The following is an 18940-nucleotide window of genomic DNA, read 5'->3' on the forward strand; positions in this document are numbered from 1 at the left end:
TAAAAAAATTATAGTTTATCAAAAAATAAGCATAATAAATATTGTGTAGCTTGTCAGCTTTTTAAGTGGCAAAAGATCAATTGAAAAAGTCATCAAGTCATCAAGTCATCAAGTTGACCTTAATTATTTGTAAACCTTGTGAAGTATGTCTACAATTAATCTTAAAGTTAATCGATGACACCTGACAACGCGGAAATGTCAGTTATATATACAGACTGATTATTATTTTATCTGTTCACGTTTGAATCACTGAATACTTTCGTGTAGGCAACACATTATACACATTATAATCAGCTTTGATCACTCTAGCGATCATAGTCAGTAAATGCAAAACCACAAAAATTACACTTTATCATAGATGAGAATAAAGACGTTAAGCAACTAATAATGGCAAAATTCAAACAAAATGGAGAGTAGAACGAATAAAACGAAAAGCAATCTAGAATAAGTTGTCAATTGCCTTATCTTTCTTCACACGGTACCCGGTGTTCAAAATTTCTACGTAGTCTATTTAGAATCTCGGGTGTTACATGAAATCTGTACGACACCATTATTCTTTCGCACAAATGATCTTCATTTTGAATTGGAACGGCTGAAATGGCATGGGTGAAATCGGTTTGCCTTCAGGATGATAAGAACTTAACTTTGACTAATCTGCATTTATCTTGCGATCTGCCGTTGATTCACGTGAGAATTATCTTCTATAACTTCACTTAGGTCACTGCATTTCCATCACACTTTCCCAAAGTTAAAAGCACATCGGTTTTTTCGGAATTCGAAAACATTATTAGCAAAAGTGGAAAATAATTTGACTCTAGAATTAATTTGTTATAATGAGGGTATTCTATGGTGATAATTTTGGTGCAATCATTGCCATCTACACGTTATTACTTATTTATAAAAAAAATTAAGACGAAGTCTTTTATGGAAAGTAAAATATGTTGCCTATTCAGACTTATGCAGGTGTGAACGGATAAAATAATCAGCCTGTACATAATAGTATGGAATAATCAAACATTTATGGCTTATTCAGCTGAACACCCGTTTGTTGTATCTTTAAAAAGAAAAATTAGTTTTCCGGTATTTATTAAAAAAAGAAAAAAAACAAAATCTCTAATTCAAAGTAAAAATTATTCAGATGAAGATTTTTGTATTGTCAATAAATAAATAAATAAATAAATATGTTATTAATATCCAACAGACATTAGTATCTAACAGGATTAATGTAAGAGTTAATAACAACGAATACTGAATATAAATACAAAATATCAATATAGAAGACAATAAGTACATAATAGGTTGCATAAGTCTTCACGATTAGGATGAAATTGAAAACGGCGTTTTATCTCATTTTGACATTTTTTAAAGACTGTGAGGAGGAAGTGGGAGGAACCTTAGAAGTACTGAATTTTGTTAGATATCCAATCCACTGACATGAAATCACGTCTCGTCGGTGAAAATATTATGTTATTGAATGTATTCATAAATCACTGATTAAGTCAGAGAACATAGAGAAGCGCCATAGTTTAAATCAAATGACGGTTGAGGACTTCTCAATTTATCTTGGTAGCAGTGTTTGTTTCTAACTAGGAATAAAAGTAACTAGAAGAAATATAATATTTTTAACGACGCGTTTTATTTTCGACAAATTGACACTAGATTTACCAGAATATTGCAAGCTGCTTACTGTTTCCTTCACTTTCATTCAGGTCACACGAATTACAATTATAGTGAAACAAGGTTTTTATGGGCGTCCACTATTTAAATTTGGCGCTTGCCTTTGGCGGTTGAGGACTCCAATGTCAATAAGGGTGGTTTTGCAAAATCAGCCTCTATGTCGCTTCTCTATGTTCTCTGATTAAGTCCTGGACACATGTTAATCTACATGGAGGTCTAAATTTTTTTTGAGTTTCACTACTTGTTAGATCACATGTCTTATAGATAGATGTTGAAGAGGGTTTTTCATAATCATTCTCACATGCTTAATGTTTCCCAGAGGTCTTTTGATTTTCAACCTACCACCTGACTTTCTTTTTTCTAAACTTCTGGTTTCTCGAAATTGAGTTACGCAATGTTTCAGGACATTGCAGAAATGTGCATAGTCCACAAGATTATGAGGAAGTTGTTCAAGGAATTCATTCCATCCCTCTTGAACACAGCACTAAATTTGGGTACAATAGTATATGAGTATTATACGTGTGCATCATTGTGTTATGCATGTACTCTTATTTTTCGTTTTTTCTGATTTATTTTCTTTTTAGTTTTTATAATTTCCAGCAACTTACTGTAGTGAACAAAATGGTCTGGAATGGCATTATTTTATATAATCCTTATAAATTACTGGCAGTGCTCCATGGGTCCTACAACAGCAAAAACTACAATTCATCTTTTTTAAATTTAAAAAACACTCAGCATAGTTTTCCCTTAGGAGAATCTCATAATAAAAATATGAAAATGACAACACACCAGTATTGTTGCGAGCATCACAATTCCCAAAAAATTAGAGATAAACACAAGTACCTAATATGGACCTAGATTTATAAGTGCGATACAAAGTTCTTTGTCACTGTTTTCATTTGGAATGTTTCTCATTATTAATATAATTCCATTTTTCGTTTTAAGTTATTTATAGTAGACTAGCGAGCAGTCAGTTTGCCTAAGAGCTTGGTACACATCTTAAAGTGTACACATATGTTTGTAATCAAGAAGAGGCGCTAAGGATCGATTCGTAATCAACGTTTAATAAATTCAGTCTAGTAGGTTTTTTCAAAGTTTACATATCCATTTAATAAAATCTGCAAAAAAAGAGACAATAACAGATAGTTGCAAACAGAATACTGACATTTTCGTATTCTGCATACTGTGAAACATTGATGAATCAAATAAACCTATTCAAGCTTTTTTCTCTAATAAATACATTCGTAAACTTTTCGCTAAATTTACTTCAAACTTTGCAAAACTACCGTATATTGAAATGTAACATTGTATAATAAAATAACATAGGTAAGAGCACAAATATGATACAAATATTTGGTTAGTCTAAGGCTAACGCTAATAAAAATTGACTGTTTTTTATATTGTATGTTTCTGCATCATTATGAAGGTGCCTCTCCTTCATTAAAATAGTTTTACAATCAGAGATACAAAAAGTTTTGTATATATTTTTAAATCCACATAGTATGATTTTTGCTTTAGCATGGGGAACCTGTCCAGCTATCATGTATTCGGTTGTTATAAAAAATACGAAGTGTTAAAAAATAGATGATTTCAAAGAGTGACATTAAGGAAAATCCTGTGAACAGACCTAGAAGTCCTCCAAAATTAGATATGAAGTCTGTAGTCCCATACATTTCCTTTCTTTGCAGTGTCCTAAACTGTTCGTTTTTAAAATAAATTTTTAGATGAGACCCTGGTGACCTAAAATGTATTTTAAATACAGAAATGTGTGTAAAAATAAATCATAATTTGTTTTTACATATCAGTGGTTCCATTGCCAAACTTGTACCTGTCAGGCACGTCACTAAGAGATGCCTCTATATTGTATTTCAAAATATTACAAGATGGTTTACAGTTGCAATGTTTTTGTTTTAAGCCCCGTATTTTTCTTTCTAATATTGTAACCTTCATTTCCTCTAAAAATATTCAACATTTAGTAGGTAAGTAATGAAAGAAAAGTTTATTATTTTATTACTTTCAGATGTGTCCAAACACTTTTTTGTTTTTCCACTACAAATTCGTGTTCCATTTTCTCCTTATAAAATAAAATTACATTATGCTGTACATAATATACTTATGTAAATATAACACAAATCAAAAAGAAACTTACTAGGCATGTAGAAAGCTATACAACCACATTTATTTAGAGTAAAATTAGTGAAACATTCCAAAAAACAATTCGACTGTGTATACACTTGAAAGTATTTTAGATATTTCTCATTTTTTAAATAGCATCCCTTTGTGTCAGCATCAAAATATTTTACTCTATTGGTAGTTGTAATTAGTTGCGGCTCCACTGCTGCTACTATTGCTTTGCCATCTGGAATTTGAATGCAATTCTTATTTAGCCTGGGAATATCTAGCGGGCTATGTATTAAAACCTGAAATGAGCATAAATTACTTTTATAGATCACTTTGTAATTTATATTACTTTTACTTTAAATCCTTGTGAAACTACATCACATGTAAAATCATTATCTGTAGGGGTTAAGAATATTTCAAAAGCATTATCAGCTTCTGACATCAAAGCTCGTTTGGGATATGCATCTGAACCTGCGTTACTAGTGTATCCATAATATTCATCAAAATTCGAAAACTGGGTTAATTGCCAATTTTTATATTGTATGCTAAAACAATATGATTTGCCCTATTTTTTATTATCCAACTTTTAAAAGCCAATTCATTCATAATAAAATTAACAAGGTGAAAAAGAAAAAATTGTCAACAGTATTATGTCTAAAAAGGCGTTCAAAATAATTTAATTTTTAAGTGTAATGTGTTATCCATGATCACATGATTAGCGTGCTTCAAAGATATAATTATTAAATTTACGCTGTGGTGCTTCAGTAATTTACATCACAAGTACAGTACAGTTTTACACGTTTTATTGTAGATATTTTAGTCAAGTAAAGTTTTTAAGTGATTAACTCCTAACGAGGTACCTTACGTCTTTGTCATCAATTTCGGAAAAACTATCAAATGCGGTAAGACTTGTAGACATTGAAACATATAAGATAATGAAGTCTTAAATTGTAATAACTACTTACACTTTTTCCCGGAACATCTCTTTTCTATCCAATATATTATAAGTGTAACATAATCCTTGATCCGTCATTATTTTTACAAAAGAACAATTGATATCTTGTCCCATGAACCAACAGTCCGCTTCGAATTCAGGTTTTAACTTAAAAAATCAAAATTAAATTGCAGTTTCGTTTATAATTTGATTTCTAATACAATTCTATTCAAAATAACACTATACCTCATCGATTATATCAAAAAATTCGCTGCCAACGAATTTTACATTAGATGCGAAGATAGTATCACCATCTATGAATGTCTCACATAGCATGTAGAAACAATTGACGATTTGAAACCTATAACAGTTATTTAAGTACTAAGTACGCAAAATAAAGTTTTAGCGGACGAATCGATAATTAAGGACGAGGAGACGAAGGAGCCGAGTCCTTAACAAGATGAGTCCGCTAAAACTTTTTGCGTACGAATTACTTACATAATTTTTTGATAAAAACTCTCCAAAACACAGAAAATCCCAATTTTTTAATTTTTAAAAATAAGTCGTTTAATCTAGATTACAGTTGTCATTGGAGTACCAAGGCAATCAGTTTGTTGATGAAAAAATCATCAATTGTTATTGTAAAAAATGCATTTGTGCATAATTTATAATAATTAGTGATTGCGTATTATAAAAATGAGTGAAATAGTCCCAGAATCAATTTCCGAGAGAGTCAATAAATTACTTTGGATCTGCTTCCTTCTAAATCCCGCGAGCAATATGAAAAGGAGTACCAAACTTTCAAAGAATGGCAGACGAAGAGTAAAGTGTTAACAGTGAATGAAGACGTGATTTAACTTATATCCACGAAAAATCAAAATATTTAAAGCCATCATCAGTTTGGTCTAAATATTCAATGCTCAAGGCAACATTGTCATTAAAGGAAAACGTCAAAGTTGAAACATTTTCGAAAGTGTTAGCTTTTTTAAAACACAACTCAGTCGGTTACGAGCCAACAAAATCGAAAGTACTTTCAAGAGAGGAAGTGAATAAATTCCTAAAAGAAGCTGACGACGAAAAGTATCTGATTAAAAGTGGCGGCATGTTTTGGAATCTCCACAGCCTGCAAATAGGAAAGAAATGACTGAAAGTGGTGTGTCTTTTTCCGGAGACTCTTTTAAATATGCTTCAAATTGTAGTTTTACGTTTAATATCTCCAAATAAAGAATTGATTTTGTCGTTCAATGCTTCAAATTAATACTTTAATAAATATAATCCCATAAACGTTACTATGATACCTTTGGAGGACTAGGCCTCTAAAACAACATTTTGAGGACTAAAATGTGTTTCGAAAGCAACCATTTTGGAGAGCGTATACCAAAATAGTATATTAAAGGACGAGTTTCATAAGGCAAATATTAAAGGCACGAATCCAAGTTTATAGAACGAGCGGCGAAGCCGCGAGTTATATAAAGGATGAGTGTCACAATGACCTTATGAACGAGTTATTTATACTATTTTTTCTACCGCGCATGGGTTGGTCTGACACGAACCACAAAATATTTGAAGTTCGAATTTTCACAACAACAACTGTAATTCGAATCAATTCGAGTTAAAATTGGTTAAAATGTCTTGTGAAGAAGTTAGTGAAGTCCTTACGTCTTCCGAAATACGGGAAATTTTAATTTGACATTTGCCACTGACATTCAGCTGACATTTCTCGTTATGGCTACCAATCTTACCGATCTAAATTACACCAGATCTATTTCAGAACCACTTTCCGCCACTAACGAACCGCTATGACGTCATTTGGGTGCTTTAATAGCTCTATTAGAAAACCAAAAAACGTGCGCGGTAGAAAACAATATTTTGAATTATATCTGTGATAGCGCAAAACTTAAAGCCCTTACTCTTTTTCTGAAATAACTTCTTCATTAGCCATTTTGTAAAAAAAATCGCTGTAGTTAAATTTCCTTTTCGACCATTTAGATTCGGGACAAACAGTTACTGTGGGAAACGATATTTCGTGTATTTCTGTCTCCTTTGGAGCAAAAGTGATCACAATGGGATTTTCTTCATATTTTTTCCATATTTCAAATGTCATAAATATACATCCAAGAAAAGATAATAATAATAGTGTAGCCCAAAAAATTCTAATGTAACAATGATAAATGCACGCCGTTATGCTTATTAAGTACTAAATATTTCCTTACTTACTTTTCTGCTTTACTTCTATGGTCTGTCAAAAAAAAAGGGACGCCGTGTATGTTAGATATTTTTCCGTATTCTTTTAAATATGTAAGAATTTAATAATAAAAATTTTGGTTTTTGACTCTACACTCTTTCATTTTTAGACCGTAACAAAAGCATCTGAACGTATCAGTAATTAACACCAAGTACCTGAATAGGTATCCTTATGTTGTTGTTTATTGATTTGAAGTTCTTGGTAATGTGAAATAACAATTTATCTACATTTTCAATTCAATTATTCTTAAGGTAAATATGTACAATAGCCCCACAAAAATAAATTACGTGTCGATAAATACGTCTCCAAAATGTACACCTCGTAAAAAAGCTAAGTTTTCATTAGCATGTTAAAATGAAAAATTAGTCTAAGGTTATTTACACAGAACTTCCCTCGCCTCTAAGGTACAGTTGAACAAATACAGCTTCTTCATTTTATTTTTTTTTACAATAATCCCCGTAAATTAAAATAAAGAAATATGTGGGCTGTTAAAATAAGGTATACAAACATGCTGTGCGGATGTTTCAATTTTTAGCAGGGACACGTATATTGTTACGTGGTAGGGGGTCGCGACGTTGCGGATTGACGGGGACGGCCTGGTCCCACTTGTCATGCCACCGGCTTGGACCCAGGAAGCCGGGTATTCTGAAAAGCACTGTTTGCGAATTTTTATTTGCGGAAGAATTTCTTCAACGAAATAAAACCCTCGGTTGATGAGCCAGGACGCATTTGATTCCATTGGTCTTGGCTAGAATGTAGTCAATGTGAGGAATGAAACTCAGCTTTTTGTTAGGGGTTTGGGAATATCTGCGGTGGAGATCGCATGCAGTAGGGGAGACAGCGCTGATCCCTGAGGGACTCCAGCGCTTATTGGATGTTCTGCTGATAGAGTGTGGTCTATGCGGGCACGAAACGTGCGGGCGTCAAGAAATGAGTCGATGAGTTGTACCATCGCCAACGGCGCGCCTGTAAGGTAGAGCTTGTAGTCCCCCATGCCAGACACTGTCGAAAGTTTTGGCTACATCGAGAAAGACTGCACCTGTGAATTGTGTCCATTCAACTGATTTTGTTGTGAATTGTACGACCCGAAGAACTTGGTCGGAGGTGGAATGGTGGGGTCGAAAGCCAAATTGCTCGTCGGGAGGGATCCTATATCGTTCACGATTTCGGCAAGCCATTTCCGAGTGACCCTTTCAGCGATCTTCCCCATCACCGTAGAAAGAAGACTGTTGAGGCAATGATTTTGGGGAAAAGACTGATTTTTACCGGGTTTCGGGATGGAGATGACATTGGCCTGTTTCCATTTACCTGCAAAGAAACGAAATTTGAACATTGCGTTAATAATACCTGTCAAGGCGACAATGGCCGCTTCGGAGAGGTTTTCCAGTGCTTTGTTCAGACTCTGGTCGGCACCTGGGGCTTTCCTCGGCTTAAGGCTTCGGATGACGATTCGAACTTCGTCTGGATTGGTGTCGCGGATGAGTTCGTCGACGTATGGTTCTTCCTCTCGAAGATTTTCGACGGTTTCGTCGTCTGCGTCGGATTCGATGTTGGTTTGGCACTGGTTCTCCGGTCTGTCTGCGAAGGCGGCGGTTTTGTCCTCATCTGTGAAAACGATGACGTTGTGCGCGGTGTGAATCGGTGGAAGTGGCCTCTTGTCGCATCTCAGCGCTTTGGGCATTTTCCAGGTCTATGGGTCTTCAGTGTTCAAGGACTCGATTCTTTGTCCCCACTGCTCGTTCCTAAGATCGAGCAGTGCTTTCGGGACTTCCCATTGAAGGCGGTTAGCTACAGTCTGGTCGCCTCTTTCTTCGGTTCGTCGCGCGTGTCGTCTCGCTCTGTTCTTTTCCCCGATTTGATTAGGTTTACGATACGCTGGGGTAAGGTGGGTCGTTTGAAAGGCCGCGTAGGGCGTCGAACGGAGACTGCGTCAGTCGAGGCTCGGATACGGCCCAGAGTTGCTTCCTCGATTTTCTCGGTGCTCTGAAAATTCGTGTCAAAGTCACCACAGTTATCTTCGATGTGCTCGGCAAATTTCTTCCAGTCCATGGTGTGACTGTGTGCGGTGTGGGTTCGTTGGGTTCGTTTCCAATGTCCAATGCCGGGAGATGGTCGGAGTGGAGCTCGTCGACAACGGTTACGTCCACTACGTGGCGGAGATTTTTGACGAGCGCAATGTTCGGGACGACCAAACCCGGTGCTCCCTCTTCCGGAGAGGTAGCTGGACCCCGAGCGACCGCCGCTTCCGATCGAAGGCGCCACCCCCGGTAGCGATAAGGTGATCGCATAAACCTAGGTCGGCCAAACCTGTCACTATTTGAGCGGTACTAGGCGGCTTAAGGCTGGGCACCGAGGCACGCCGCCCCCACGTGTTATTTGTGAAATTCCGGAGCGTCAGCGTTTGTCCCTCCGGAATTTCGTCGCAACATATGTTTGCAATGAAGAAGAGGCGTTGAGGATCGATTCGTAGTCCACGTTTAATAACTTTAAAGTTTACATATCTATTTAATAAAATTTGCAAAAAAAAAACACAGACAACAGATAGATGCAAACAGTATACTGACTTTTTGGTATTCTACAAAGTGTGAAACATAGATAAATCAGATAAACCTATTCAAGCGTTTTTCTTTAATAATTTCATTCCTAAATTTTTCACTAAATTTAGTCCAAAACTTTGCAAAACTATCGTATATTGAGATGTACTCATAACATTGTATACTAAAATAACATATGGTAAAAACACAAATATGATACAAATATTTGGTTAGTCTAAGGCTAGTTCTAATAAAAATTGACTCCTTCATTAAAATAGTTTTACAATCAGCGATACAAAAAGTTTTGTATATATTTTTAAATCTACATAGTATGTTTTTTGCTTTAGCATGGGGGACCTGTCCAGCTATCGTGTATTCGGTTGTTATAAAAAATACGAAGTGTTAAAAAATAGATGATTTCAAAGAGTGACATCAAAGAAAATCCTGTAAACAGACCTAGAAGTCCTCCAAAATTAGATATGAAGTCTGTAGTCCCATAAATTTCCTTTCTTTGCAGTGTCCTAAACTGTTCATTTTTAAAATAAATTTTTAAGTGAGACCCTGGGAATCTAAAATGTATCTTAATTGCAAAAATATATCTAAAAATAAATAATAATTTGTTTTTACATATCAGTGGTTCCATTGCCAAAGTTGTACCTGTCAGGCAGGTCACTTAGAGATGCCTCTATATCGTATTTCAAAATATTACAAGGTGGTTTACAGTTGCAGTGTATTTGTTTTAATCCCCGTATTTTTCTCTCTAATACTATAGTCTTCATTTCCCCTAAAAGTATTCAACATTTAGTAGGTAGGTAAAAAAAGAAGAGTTTATTACTTTCAGCTGTGTCCACACACTTTTGTGTTTTTCCACTACAAATTCGTGTACCATTTTCTCCTTATAAAACAAAATTACATAATGCTGTACATAATATAACCAAAAAGGAACTTACTAGGCATATAAAAATTTATACAACCGCATCTGTTTAGAGTAAAATTAGTGAAACATTCCAGAAAACAATTTGACTGTGTATACACTTGAAAGTATTTTAGATATTTTTCATTTTTTAAATAGCATCCCCTTGTGTCAGCGTCAAAAGATTTTACTCTATCGGTAGTTGTAATTACCTCCGGCTCCACTGCTGCTACTATTGCTTTCCCATCTGGAATTTGGATGCAATTCTTATTTAGTCTGGGAATATCTAGCGGGCTGTGTATTAAAACCTGAAATGAACACAAATTACCTTCACAAATCTCTTTATAGTTTGTACTATGTTTACTTTAAATCCTTGTGAAACCACATCACATGTAAAATCATTATCTGTAGGGGTTAAGAATATTTCAAAAGCATTATCAGCTCCTGACATCATAGCTCGTTTAGGATATACATCTAAACCCGTGTTACTAGTGTATCCATAATATTCATCAAAATTCGAAAACTGGGTTAATTGCCAATTTTTATATTGTATGCTAAAACAATTTGATTAGCTCTATTGTTTATTATCCAACTTTTAAAAGCAAGAGAATTAACGAGGTTAAACAAAATCTTAAGAGTAGTATGTGGAAAATATTAAATATATATATACAAAATAAACTTATATAAGTATTTTTTTCGGACATTGAGTCTAAAAAGGCGTTCGGCATTAATTTCAGTTGTAAATAAAATATCTTAACCACAATTAGCGTGTTTCAAAGATACAATTAAATTTAAGCTGAGGTGCTTCACTAATTTATTACATCACAAGTTCAGTACAGTTTTTACACGTGATTAATTCCTAACGAGGTACTAACTGCTATCAATTTCGGAAAAACTAATGCAACTATTGTCGTGCCTGAACCTGACGAAATCCGGTAAGACTTGTAGATATTGAAATATATAAGATAGTGAAGACTTACATTGTTATACTTACACTTTTTCACGAAACATCTCTTTTCTATCTAATATGTTATAAGTATAACATAGTCCTTGATCAGTCATTATTTCTATAAAAGAACAATTGATCTCTTCTTCCATGAACCAACAGTCGGCTTCGAATTCTGGTTTCAACTTAAAAAAATCAAAATTAAATTGTAGTTTCGTTTATAATTTGATACGAAACAAAAATATACCTCATCAATTATATCAAAAAACTCGCTACCAACGAATTTTGAATTAGATGCGAAGATAGTATGATCGTTTATGAATGTCTCACATAACATGTAGAAAGAATTGACGATTTGAATCCTATAAAAATATAATCAATTATAACGGGTGTTCAAATAAAAAAGTCGTCAACTTGGCTTTGATTTGATGTAAACATTGTGAAGTATGTCTACAATTAACAATTAACCTCAAATTTAATGACGCTGACAACGCGGAAATGTTAATTATATAGAGCAGTATGAATTAATAAATCACGTGCGTTTTTCCCTTCGTTTTCTTCTATCAAAAAAGCAACGCCAACTTGATGACTTTTGTAATTGAATACTAGATATATGTGACAACGTAAAACTAAAGCCCTTACTCTTTTTCTGAAACAACTTCTTCATTTGCCATTCTGTGAAAAAAATCGCTGTAGTTAAATTTCGTTTTGGACCATTTAGATTCGGGACAAACCGTTATTGCGGGAAACGGTATTTCGTATATTTCAGTCTCCTTTGGAGCAAAAGTGATTACAATAGGACTTTCTTCATATTTTTTCCATATTTCAAATATCATAAATATACATCCAAGAAAAGATAATAATAATAGTATAGCCCAAAAAATTCTAATGTAACAATGATAAATATACACGCAAGTAACTACTAAATAATTGCTTACTTACTTTTCTGTTTTAGTTCTATGGTCTGTCAAATAATGAACTCCGTGTATGTTCGATATTTTTCCGTATTCTTTTAAATATGTAAGAATTTTATAATAAAAACTTTGGTTTTTGACTGGAAACGCTATCATTTTTGGAGCGTAACAAAAGCATCTGAACATATCAGTAATTAACAGTAAGTACATAAATAGGTATCCCTATGTTGTTGGTTATTGATTTCAAGTTCTAGGTAACGTGCAGTTAAATAACAGTAATTTATTTACATTTTTAATTCAGTTATTATTAAAGTAAGTTATATACAATAGCTCCACAAAAATAAATTACTTATCCAAAATGCGCCTCCAAAATCTATAACTTAATCACCTCATAAAATTAAGTTTTATAAACTATCTGCTCATGTAAATTACTGGACTTAACATTAGAGTGGCTATTAGTTATCGTTTGCATTGTATAAGTTTTCATTCGCACGTTAAAATGAAAAATTAGTTTAAGGTTATTTACACACAACTTCCCTCGCCTCTGAGGTACAGTGGAACAAATACAGCTTCTTCAATTTCTTTTTACGATAACCTCTATACATTAAAATAAAGATCTGTGTGGATATGCTACAGCGCATGTTTCAAGTTTTAGCAGGAACACATCAATTTAAATAGGTGCAGTGGAATACTAATAATAACAGTACTGCATTTTCAGATTATCGAAAAAACGGGTTAAGTTGTTCTGAATTTGATGAATACAATAAACCGCCTCATTCAATAATTTTACTTAACTCTCTATAGGCAATTGTCATGAATGCGCTGATAAACCACAAGTATAGACTCAATACTTTGCAAAATTTTGAATCGATGTCATCACATTGGTGGTGGTGTTGAAAAGACATATTTTGGTTACCTTTTTAAAATCTGCATCATATTCCTAAAGTAGCACGGGACTTGCAATATCGTAACTCCAACTTGCAAGTGGCACGTTAGTTGTCGTACATAGAACGATAAATTTAGCACACGGTGTGATATTTATGCCTGTTCAGTCAAACATTTATGCTTTTATTTCATCAGTTTTTTTTTTTTACAACTACCGAGATGCTGCGACAGTTATGAAAACTAGGAATTTTGCTTTATTGTACATTGTATATATTGTATTAAAAACCATATAAATATTTCATTCATCAGAGTTATTAGTTAATAAATAAAAAAAGCCAATTTATATTTTTTTCACTAGCAGCCATGACGCATGCAAATGTCGACTCATTTTAGAGGTAGCAAATTCAACTTTTGCGACCACCGGTTCAAAAAGAAAAATTGAGGTTATGTACGCAATGTTTGATGTGATTATTTCTTAAGAAATGAACAAATGTGTGCTACAAACATTACTTGAGTATACGCATGATAGTTGGTAGACGGTAGAAGATAAAATGATTAATTCAGCGACAAGTATAAACGGTTTTCTTTGTGTTGAAGATTTAGATTAAGTTTGATTAGAAATCAAAACAAAATCATGTTGCGTCAAAAAATTGAACGTTTATTTTTTCAATTTATTGTCTTATGGTTTCTACTAGTGAAAAAAATAGTATATTAACCACGCTAGACCTCGCGCTTCAGAGCCCTCGACGCTGCGCGTCTCGGGTCCTAATTTGCGCTCGGTCTAGAATGCTTGACTTTGCAACCTTGGCTAATAATATACTATTTTGCTTGTTGGTAAGATATTTGATTTTAGTTTCTAGAAAGTGTGTAATGAAATAAGTATATAATTGTGTTAGTTTTTATGTATAATTTGTTACATTTTATTGCGTATTTATTCTGGAATACCGAAAACACATCGCACAATTTATTGCAAATTTCAATTTTAGATATGTAACAATGTAATAATTATGGTAACTATTTTTTTATGTAAGTGGACTTTTTATTCATCACGGCCGGACCAAATTCCGTAGATTTTCTCGTTGCAGAAAATACGTAGGGTGCAGAAGTATATTATTTCCATTAAAGAAACAATTGAAAATCCTGTAAACAGCCCCAAAAGTCCTCCGAAATTGGAAATTAGATCAGACATTCCGTACAATTCATTTCTTTCCACTGTAGTAAATTGTTCTTCTTTAAAATATATTTGTAAGACGGACCAATGCGAACTATAATTAACAAAAAGTTACCTTTCTACATTAAAAACAATACATGTATTATCTACCTACCTATTATCTATAATTGTCATGTTTGTATGAGATTCAAAGTAGTCCTTGAAATAAAAGTCGCTGTGTGAAATTTCAACACCAAATTTTAAATTTGTGCAAGATGGTTGACAATTACAAAAACTATGCCCTGATAATTTGGATTTTAATTGGGTTCCTTTCAGTTCACCTATAAATTTTTTTTTGTCCAAATATCTCCGTTTTTATTTTCATACCTACTCTCAGCTCGTCTTAAGCAAATGGAGCTACCACTTCCACATATTGGTGTTGTGTTGTTTCCTAGTATTAAATTTATTCGTTAATCAAATAAATTACGAAGTGAAAGAAGCGTTATTACTTGGCATAAAGAAACGAACGCACCCACATCTACTCAGTGTATAATTTGTTGTACACTCCAGCAAACAGTTTGACTGAGTGTAATACTTAAAGTGTTGCAAATGTCTTTCATCTTGCATGAAACATTTTCTTCTTTCAGGTTTAAATTTTCTGACAGTTTCAGATGTTATTATCATTTCGGGTTCCATAGCTGCGACAACTACTTTTCCGACTGGAATATGAAAATGATGTTTGGAAAGACGAGGTACATCCCAAGGAGTGTGGATTAAAACCTGCAAAAAGTATTCTAAGAACAAAAACGTAACAGAAACATTTAAAATATCTGTGGTAACAAAGTAAAATTAGGTGAAGTAGAGGTAAACATTAGCAACTTTATTTACTTTTGTATATCACTTGAACTTATGTTTTTTGGAAATGTATGTTTAGATACAAGTTTTTGACCAGCCATTATCCAAAGTGAATACAAAAGTCTTAATACACAAAATAAAAGCAATTAATAAGCAAACTGATAACATACAAGGTGTGATCAACACAAACACCAAACTAGAGGACAATTTTTGTTGACTGCAACTTATAAAACATGACTAACAGAAATTAAAAGAAAGTGCGAAGTACTGGAAGTATGAAATAAAATTGTGTAATTAAGATTTTTAAGTCATTGTTTATCTCATTCGGTTGGTTACGCATATTTTTTTCGTAGCCGCCTGGTTTTTGAATTAAACTCACTTCCAACTACGCCCCTTGAAATAACTCCAAATTATTTTCTGGGAAACTGAAACATTATGATGTTTATATAATCCAGAGGAAACTATAAGTATATTTAAAATTCAGAACTACTTAAATACAACTCACCCTAAACCCTTGGAATAAACCATTGCAGGTGAAATCCGCATCCCCTAAATTATATTTAAAAAACACTGTCAATGAGTTATCAGCTCCAGACATTAGAGCTCTTCTGGGATAGGTATTAATACCAGCATTGTCTTTGTATCCTGTTTCCAAGTCAAAGTAGTCTTCAGATTTATTAGGAACGTAATAATATTCGGCGTAATTGAAACTGGAAAAAATCATCTAATTAAATAATGTAATAAACAACATAAAACTTACACATGCTCTCTAAATACTTCTTCTCCACTTAAAATATTAAATGAATAACATATGCCTTCATCTATAATTACAGGAGCAAAAAAGTCCTCGCATTTTTTGAAGGCATAGTTAAAATGGCAATAGGTGAGTAGTGCTGCTCGGTCGAGTTTAACCTAAAATAGAATTATTTAAAAAGAATGTAATTTATAGTATATATATTTTGTTTAAAAAAATTGGTCGCCGCTGGAATACAGTCTAACAAATCTCGCTTGTTTAAAAAAAAATAAAAATGCATTGACAAACCATAAGTTTTACACATTTTACATAGGGTGTATAGGGCAAATTTTTAAGATGGCGTCATCAATTTAGGAGAAGAGATTTATCATCAGTACGATAACTTTAAAACGTTTGCGAAATTTCCATGATTAGATATATTTCTGTTGGAATTTTACATTGAAAACGATATTCCAAACATACAATCGTATAAAATTTGACAACAAACTATCCAGTAGTTTTGCAGATTATTTGTCCAGCAAAAATCAGCACAGACGGCAGACAACAGACAGACAGAAACCGGAGAACTATTTTTTTGTACCCATGGAGTCATGAAACGTCGAGAAAACGTGAAAGAAACAATCGCCCTATAGACCCTATTACGACACAATTTATTAAAGTAGTAAGTAGTCGTAATAAAGAGATGAAAACAAGTTTGTTAACGGAATCGAATCCAAGGATTTAATTGTTATTGTAAATAATTAATTATTTAAATTTTTATAAAAATTATTAGTGCTATTTGTGGATAAACTAGGTGGGCTAGGACGTAGGTTACTTTTTTCATGGTAAAATTACATGGCCATACATTTATTTGAAAAAATTGTCAAATAATGAAACGAAATTCGTGAATTCGATAAATTGGTTCATGTGCCGACAAACAGAAATTTATCAGAAGCGACACGAATGCAAATTGGAGCACTGAAGATGAACGTTGATTTTCTACGTTTATAAGTACAGATAATACCATTACATGGACCTAGAATTCAAATTTTTGCTCTTAAACTTCTGCTTTCACAGAAAACAGCGGTCCAAATATACCAGAATATGCCGAAAAAAATATCAAATCGGTAAGCGACTTATATACGACATTATTTGTCCAGAAAAAAGGTATTTGTCAAAAAATTTTGTTTTGCTAATAGCCCACGAACACCAGATCTTATCAAAAATAATTTGAGAATATAATCTATAAGCAAATAAATATTGTATACATGTTAGAACAAGTAAAAAATGAATAATGGGAAAGATAATAAAATCACTGGAAAAATTGATGTTCACTTACTTCGTCAAATGTTTTAAAAAGTCCTTCATCTGCGGTGTAATTGGCGTGCCTCGAAACAATACTTGTCCCATCCATATCACATAAGAGACTTAAATGAAAAAATTTTTCTTGGCTATAAACCGCTTTAATAAAGTGAAATATTTCGAGGTATTTCTAGTATAATTACACTTCTTGCTCAATTTTTTCGCCTCTGTACAGTCGAAAATACATTTCACTGTAATTAAATTGCTCCCTAGAATACTTCATTTCTGGGCAAATGGTAACAGCAGGAAATGGTATTTGATAAGTGGGTGTATCTTCAGTCGTAAAACTAACAACAACTGGACTGTTTTCATATTTTTGCAAAATTTCATTAATCATATAAAGACACCCAGCCAGTGAAAATAACAGAAGGAAGACCCAAACAATTCTAAAAGTTATAAAAGCAAAATTAACTATAAACGCTTTAAAAATATACTCACTTTTCAGTTCTCGACCTTTGTTCAGCAACATATCGCAGACCGTGTATTCCCGTAATTTCACTATATTCTCTCAAGTATTTTCTTAATTTGTACCAAAATCCTACCTTGTTAGATGAATGCATGCTTGAAACAGACTTATTTATTATTACAGTTTACATACAATACAATTTTTCGCATATATCTTCACTACATAGTGACAGTAATTTTTCTTTTGATTAGTAATTGAGAAGTGTAGGTTTTATTAATACTGAGAAATGAAGTGGAAGGCAAGGTCATTGTTTGCTGCGCCCTTATTCAACGTAAATACATAATAGCCCAGTTATCTATTTATATCATAACAGCGAATTCACACTGGAACTACTCACCTGTTAAATGCAAGCGTTTCTGTTTTTTACTTTTGAACATAAAATTCGGTTTATTGTTAGATGGGTTGCGTTAAAAATAGAATATTGATTGAAACGTGCGAAAAGGTATTCGTGCCGCCCACAACTCATTATTTTGCCGACATGGCAAATGTCATTACAAAGGGGGATGTATATATCCATTCATAATAATAACAGTTTGAGTAAAAAACGTTTCTACAAATATATGCACTCATCAATAAACATCATATACAATGATTATATTACAATTGTAATTTAATTATAATAAATATAATTATATTATAATAATTATTAATAATGTTGTATCTTCGTATTCAATCGCTTCATTGGACTTTTTGATTGCCAAATCCTACACGTGTCCGACAAATCTAACCATGGAGATAAATGTTTAAGTTCTAAAACTAAAAGCAACGTTTCTAATTATTATTCTCAATCTTACATCAGTACATCTAGCAACCTTAAAAAACAGGACTTAAACCCGAAAACCTAAAAACCTATCAACCCTAAAAAAAAGAACTTAAAAACAAGCATCCTTCACCTTCAAGACTTAAATATGCCTGCTCCATCAGAAGGTATCTTATAACATCGGAAGAAATGGTTTTAGACAGAATTATGACTTTTTCAAATGGGTCAGCCTGGTATGGATAGTAATTTTACAAAAGTCCAAGGAAAAGAAGCGACAACATAAAACTTGTATTTACACCAAAAAATAACTTGCAAGAAATTTCGTTTCATCTTGTACACCAAAATATACAAGGTTTGGGCAGTAAATTAGAAAAGCTTCAAGTTGCATTATCTGAAATAAAAACTAGTATTGTAGTACTTAGCGAACATTGGCAGTCTTCTGACC

General features: G+C 33.2%; 1 protein-coding gene and 1 long non-coding RNA gene across 2 annotated transcripts; both read right to left on the reverse strand.

The window, feature by feature from the left end:
* Window positions 1-11518: 11518 nt before the first annotated feature.
* LOC135132455 (uncharacterized) lies at window positions 11519-12157 on the reverse strand. Its single transcript, XR_010281033.1, has 4 exons — window positions 12105-12157; window positions 12013-12045; window positions 11618-11732; window positions 11519-11555 (listed from the first exon to the last, which is right to left on the reverse strand). It is a non-coding gene; the product is annotated as an uncharacterized LOC135132455 (long non-coding RNA).
* Window positions 12158-14063: 1906 nt separating this feature from the next.
* LOC135132454 (pickpocket protein 28-like) lies at window positions 14064-17982 on the reverse strand. Its single transcript, XM_064060558.1, has 9 exons — window positions 17708-17982; window positions 17413-17655; window positions 17247-17358; window positions 15935-16086; window positions 15680-15884; window positions 14829-15099; window positions 14711-14770; window positions 14495-14660; window positions 14064-14434 (listed from the first exon to the last, which is right to left on the reverse strand). Exons 1-9 carry the CDS (start codon window positions 17827-17829, stop codon window positions 14209-14211), a joined length of 1557 nt encoding a protein of 518 aa, XP_063916628.1. The 5' UTR covers window positions 17830-17982; the 3' UTR covers window positions 14064-14208.
* Between the last annotated feature and the right edge of the window lie 958 nt (window positions 17983-18940).

The sequence above is a fragment of the Zophobas morio genome, unplaced genomic scaffold (genome assembly GCF_036711695.1).
Source record: "Zophobas morio isolate AGI-343-1 ecotype UQ-CSIRO unplaced genomic scaffold, CSIRO_AGI_Zmor_V1 ptg000021l, whole genome shotgun sequence".
NCBI classification, from domain to species: Eukaryota; Metazoa; Arthropoda; class Insecta; order Coleoptera; family Tenebrionidae; genus Zophobas; species Zophobas morio.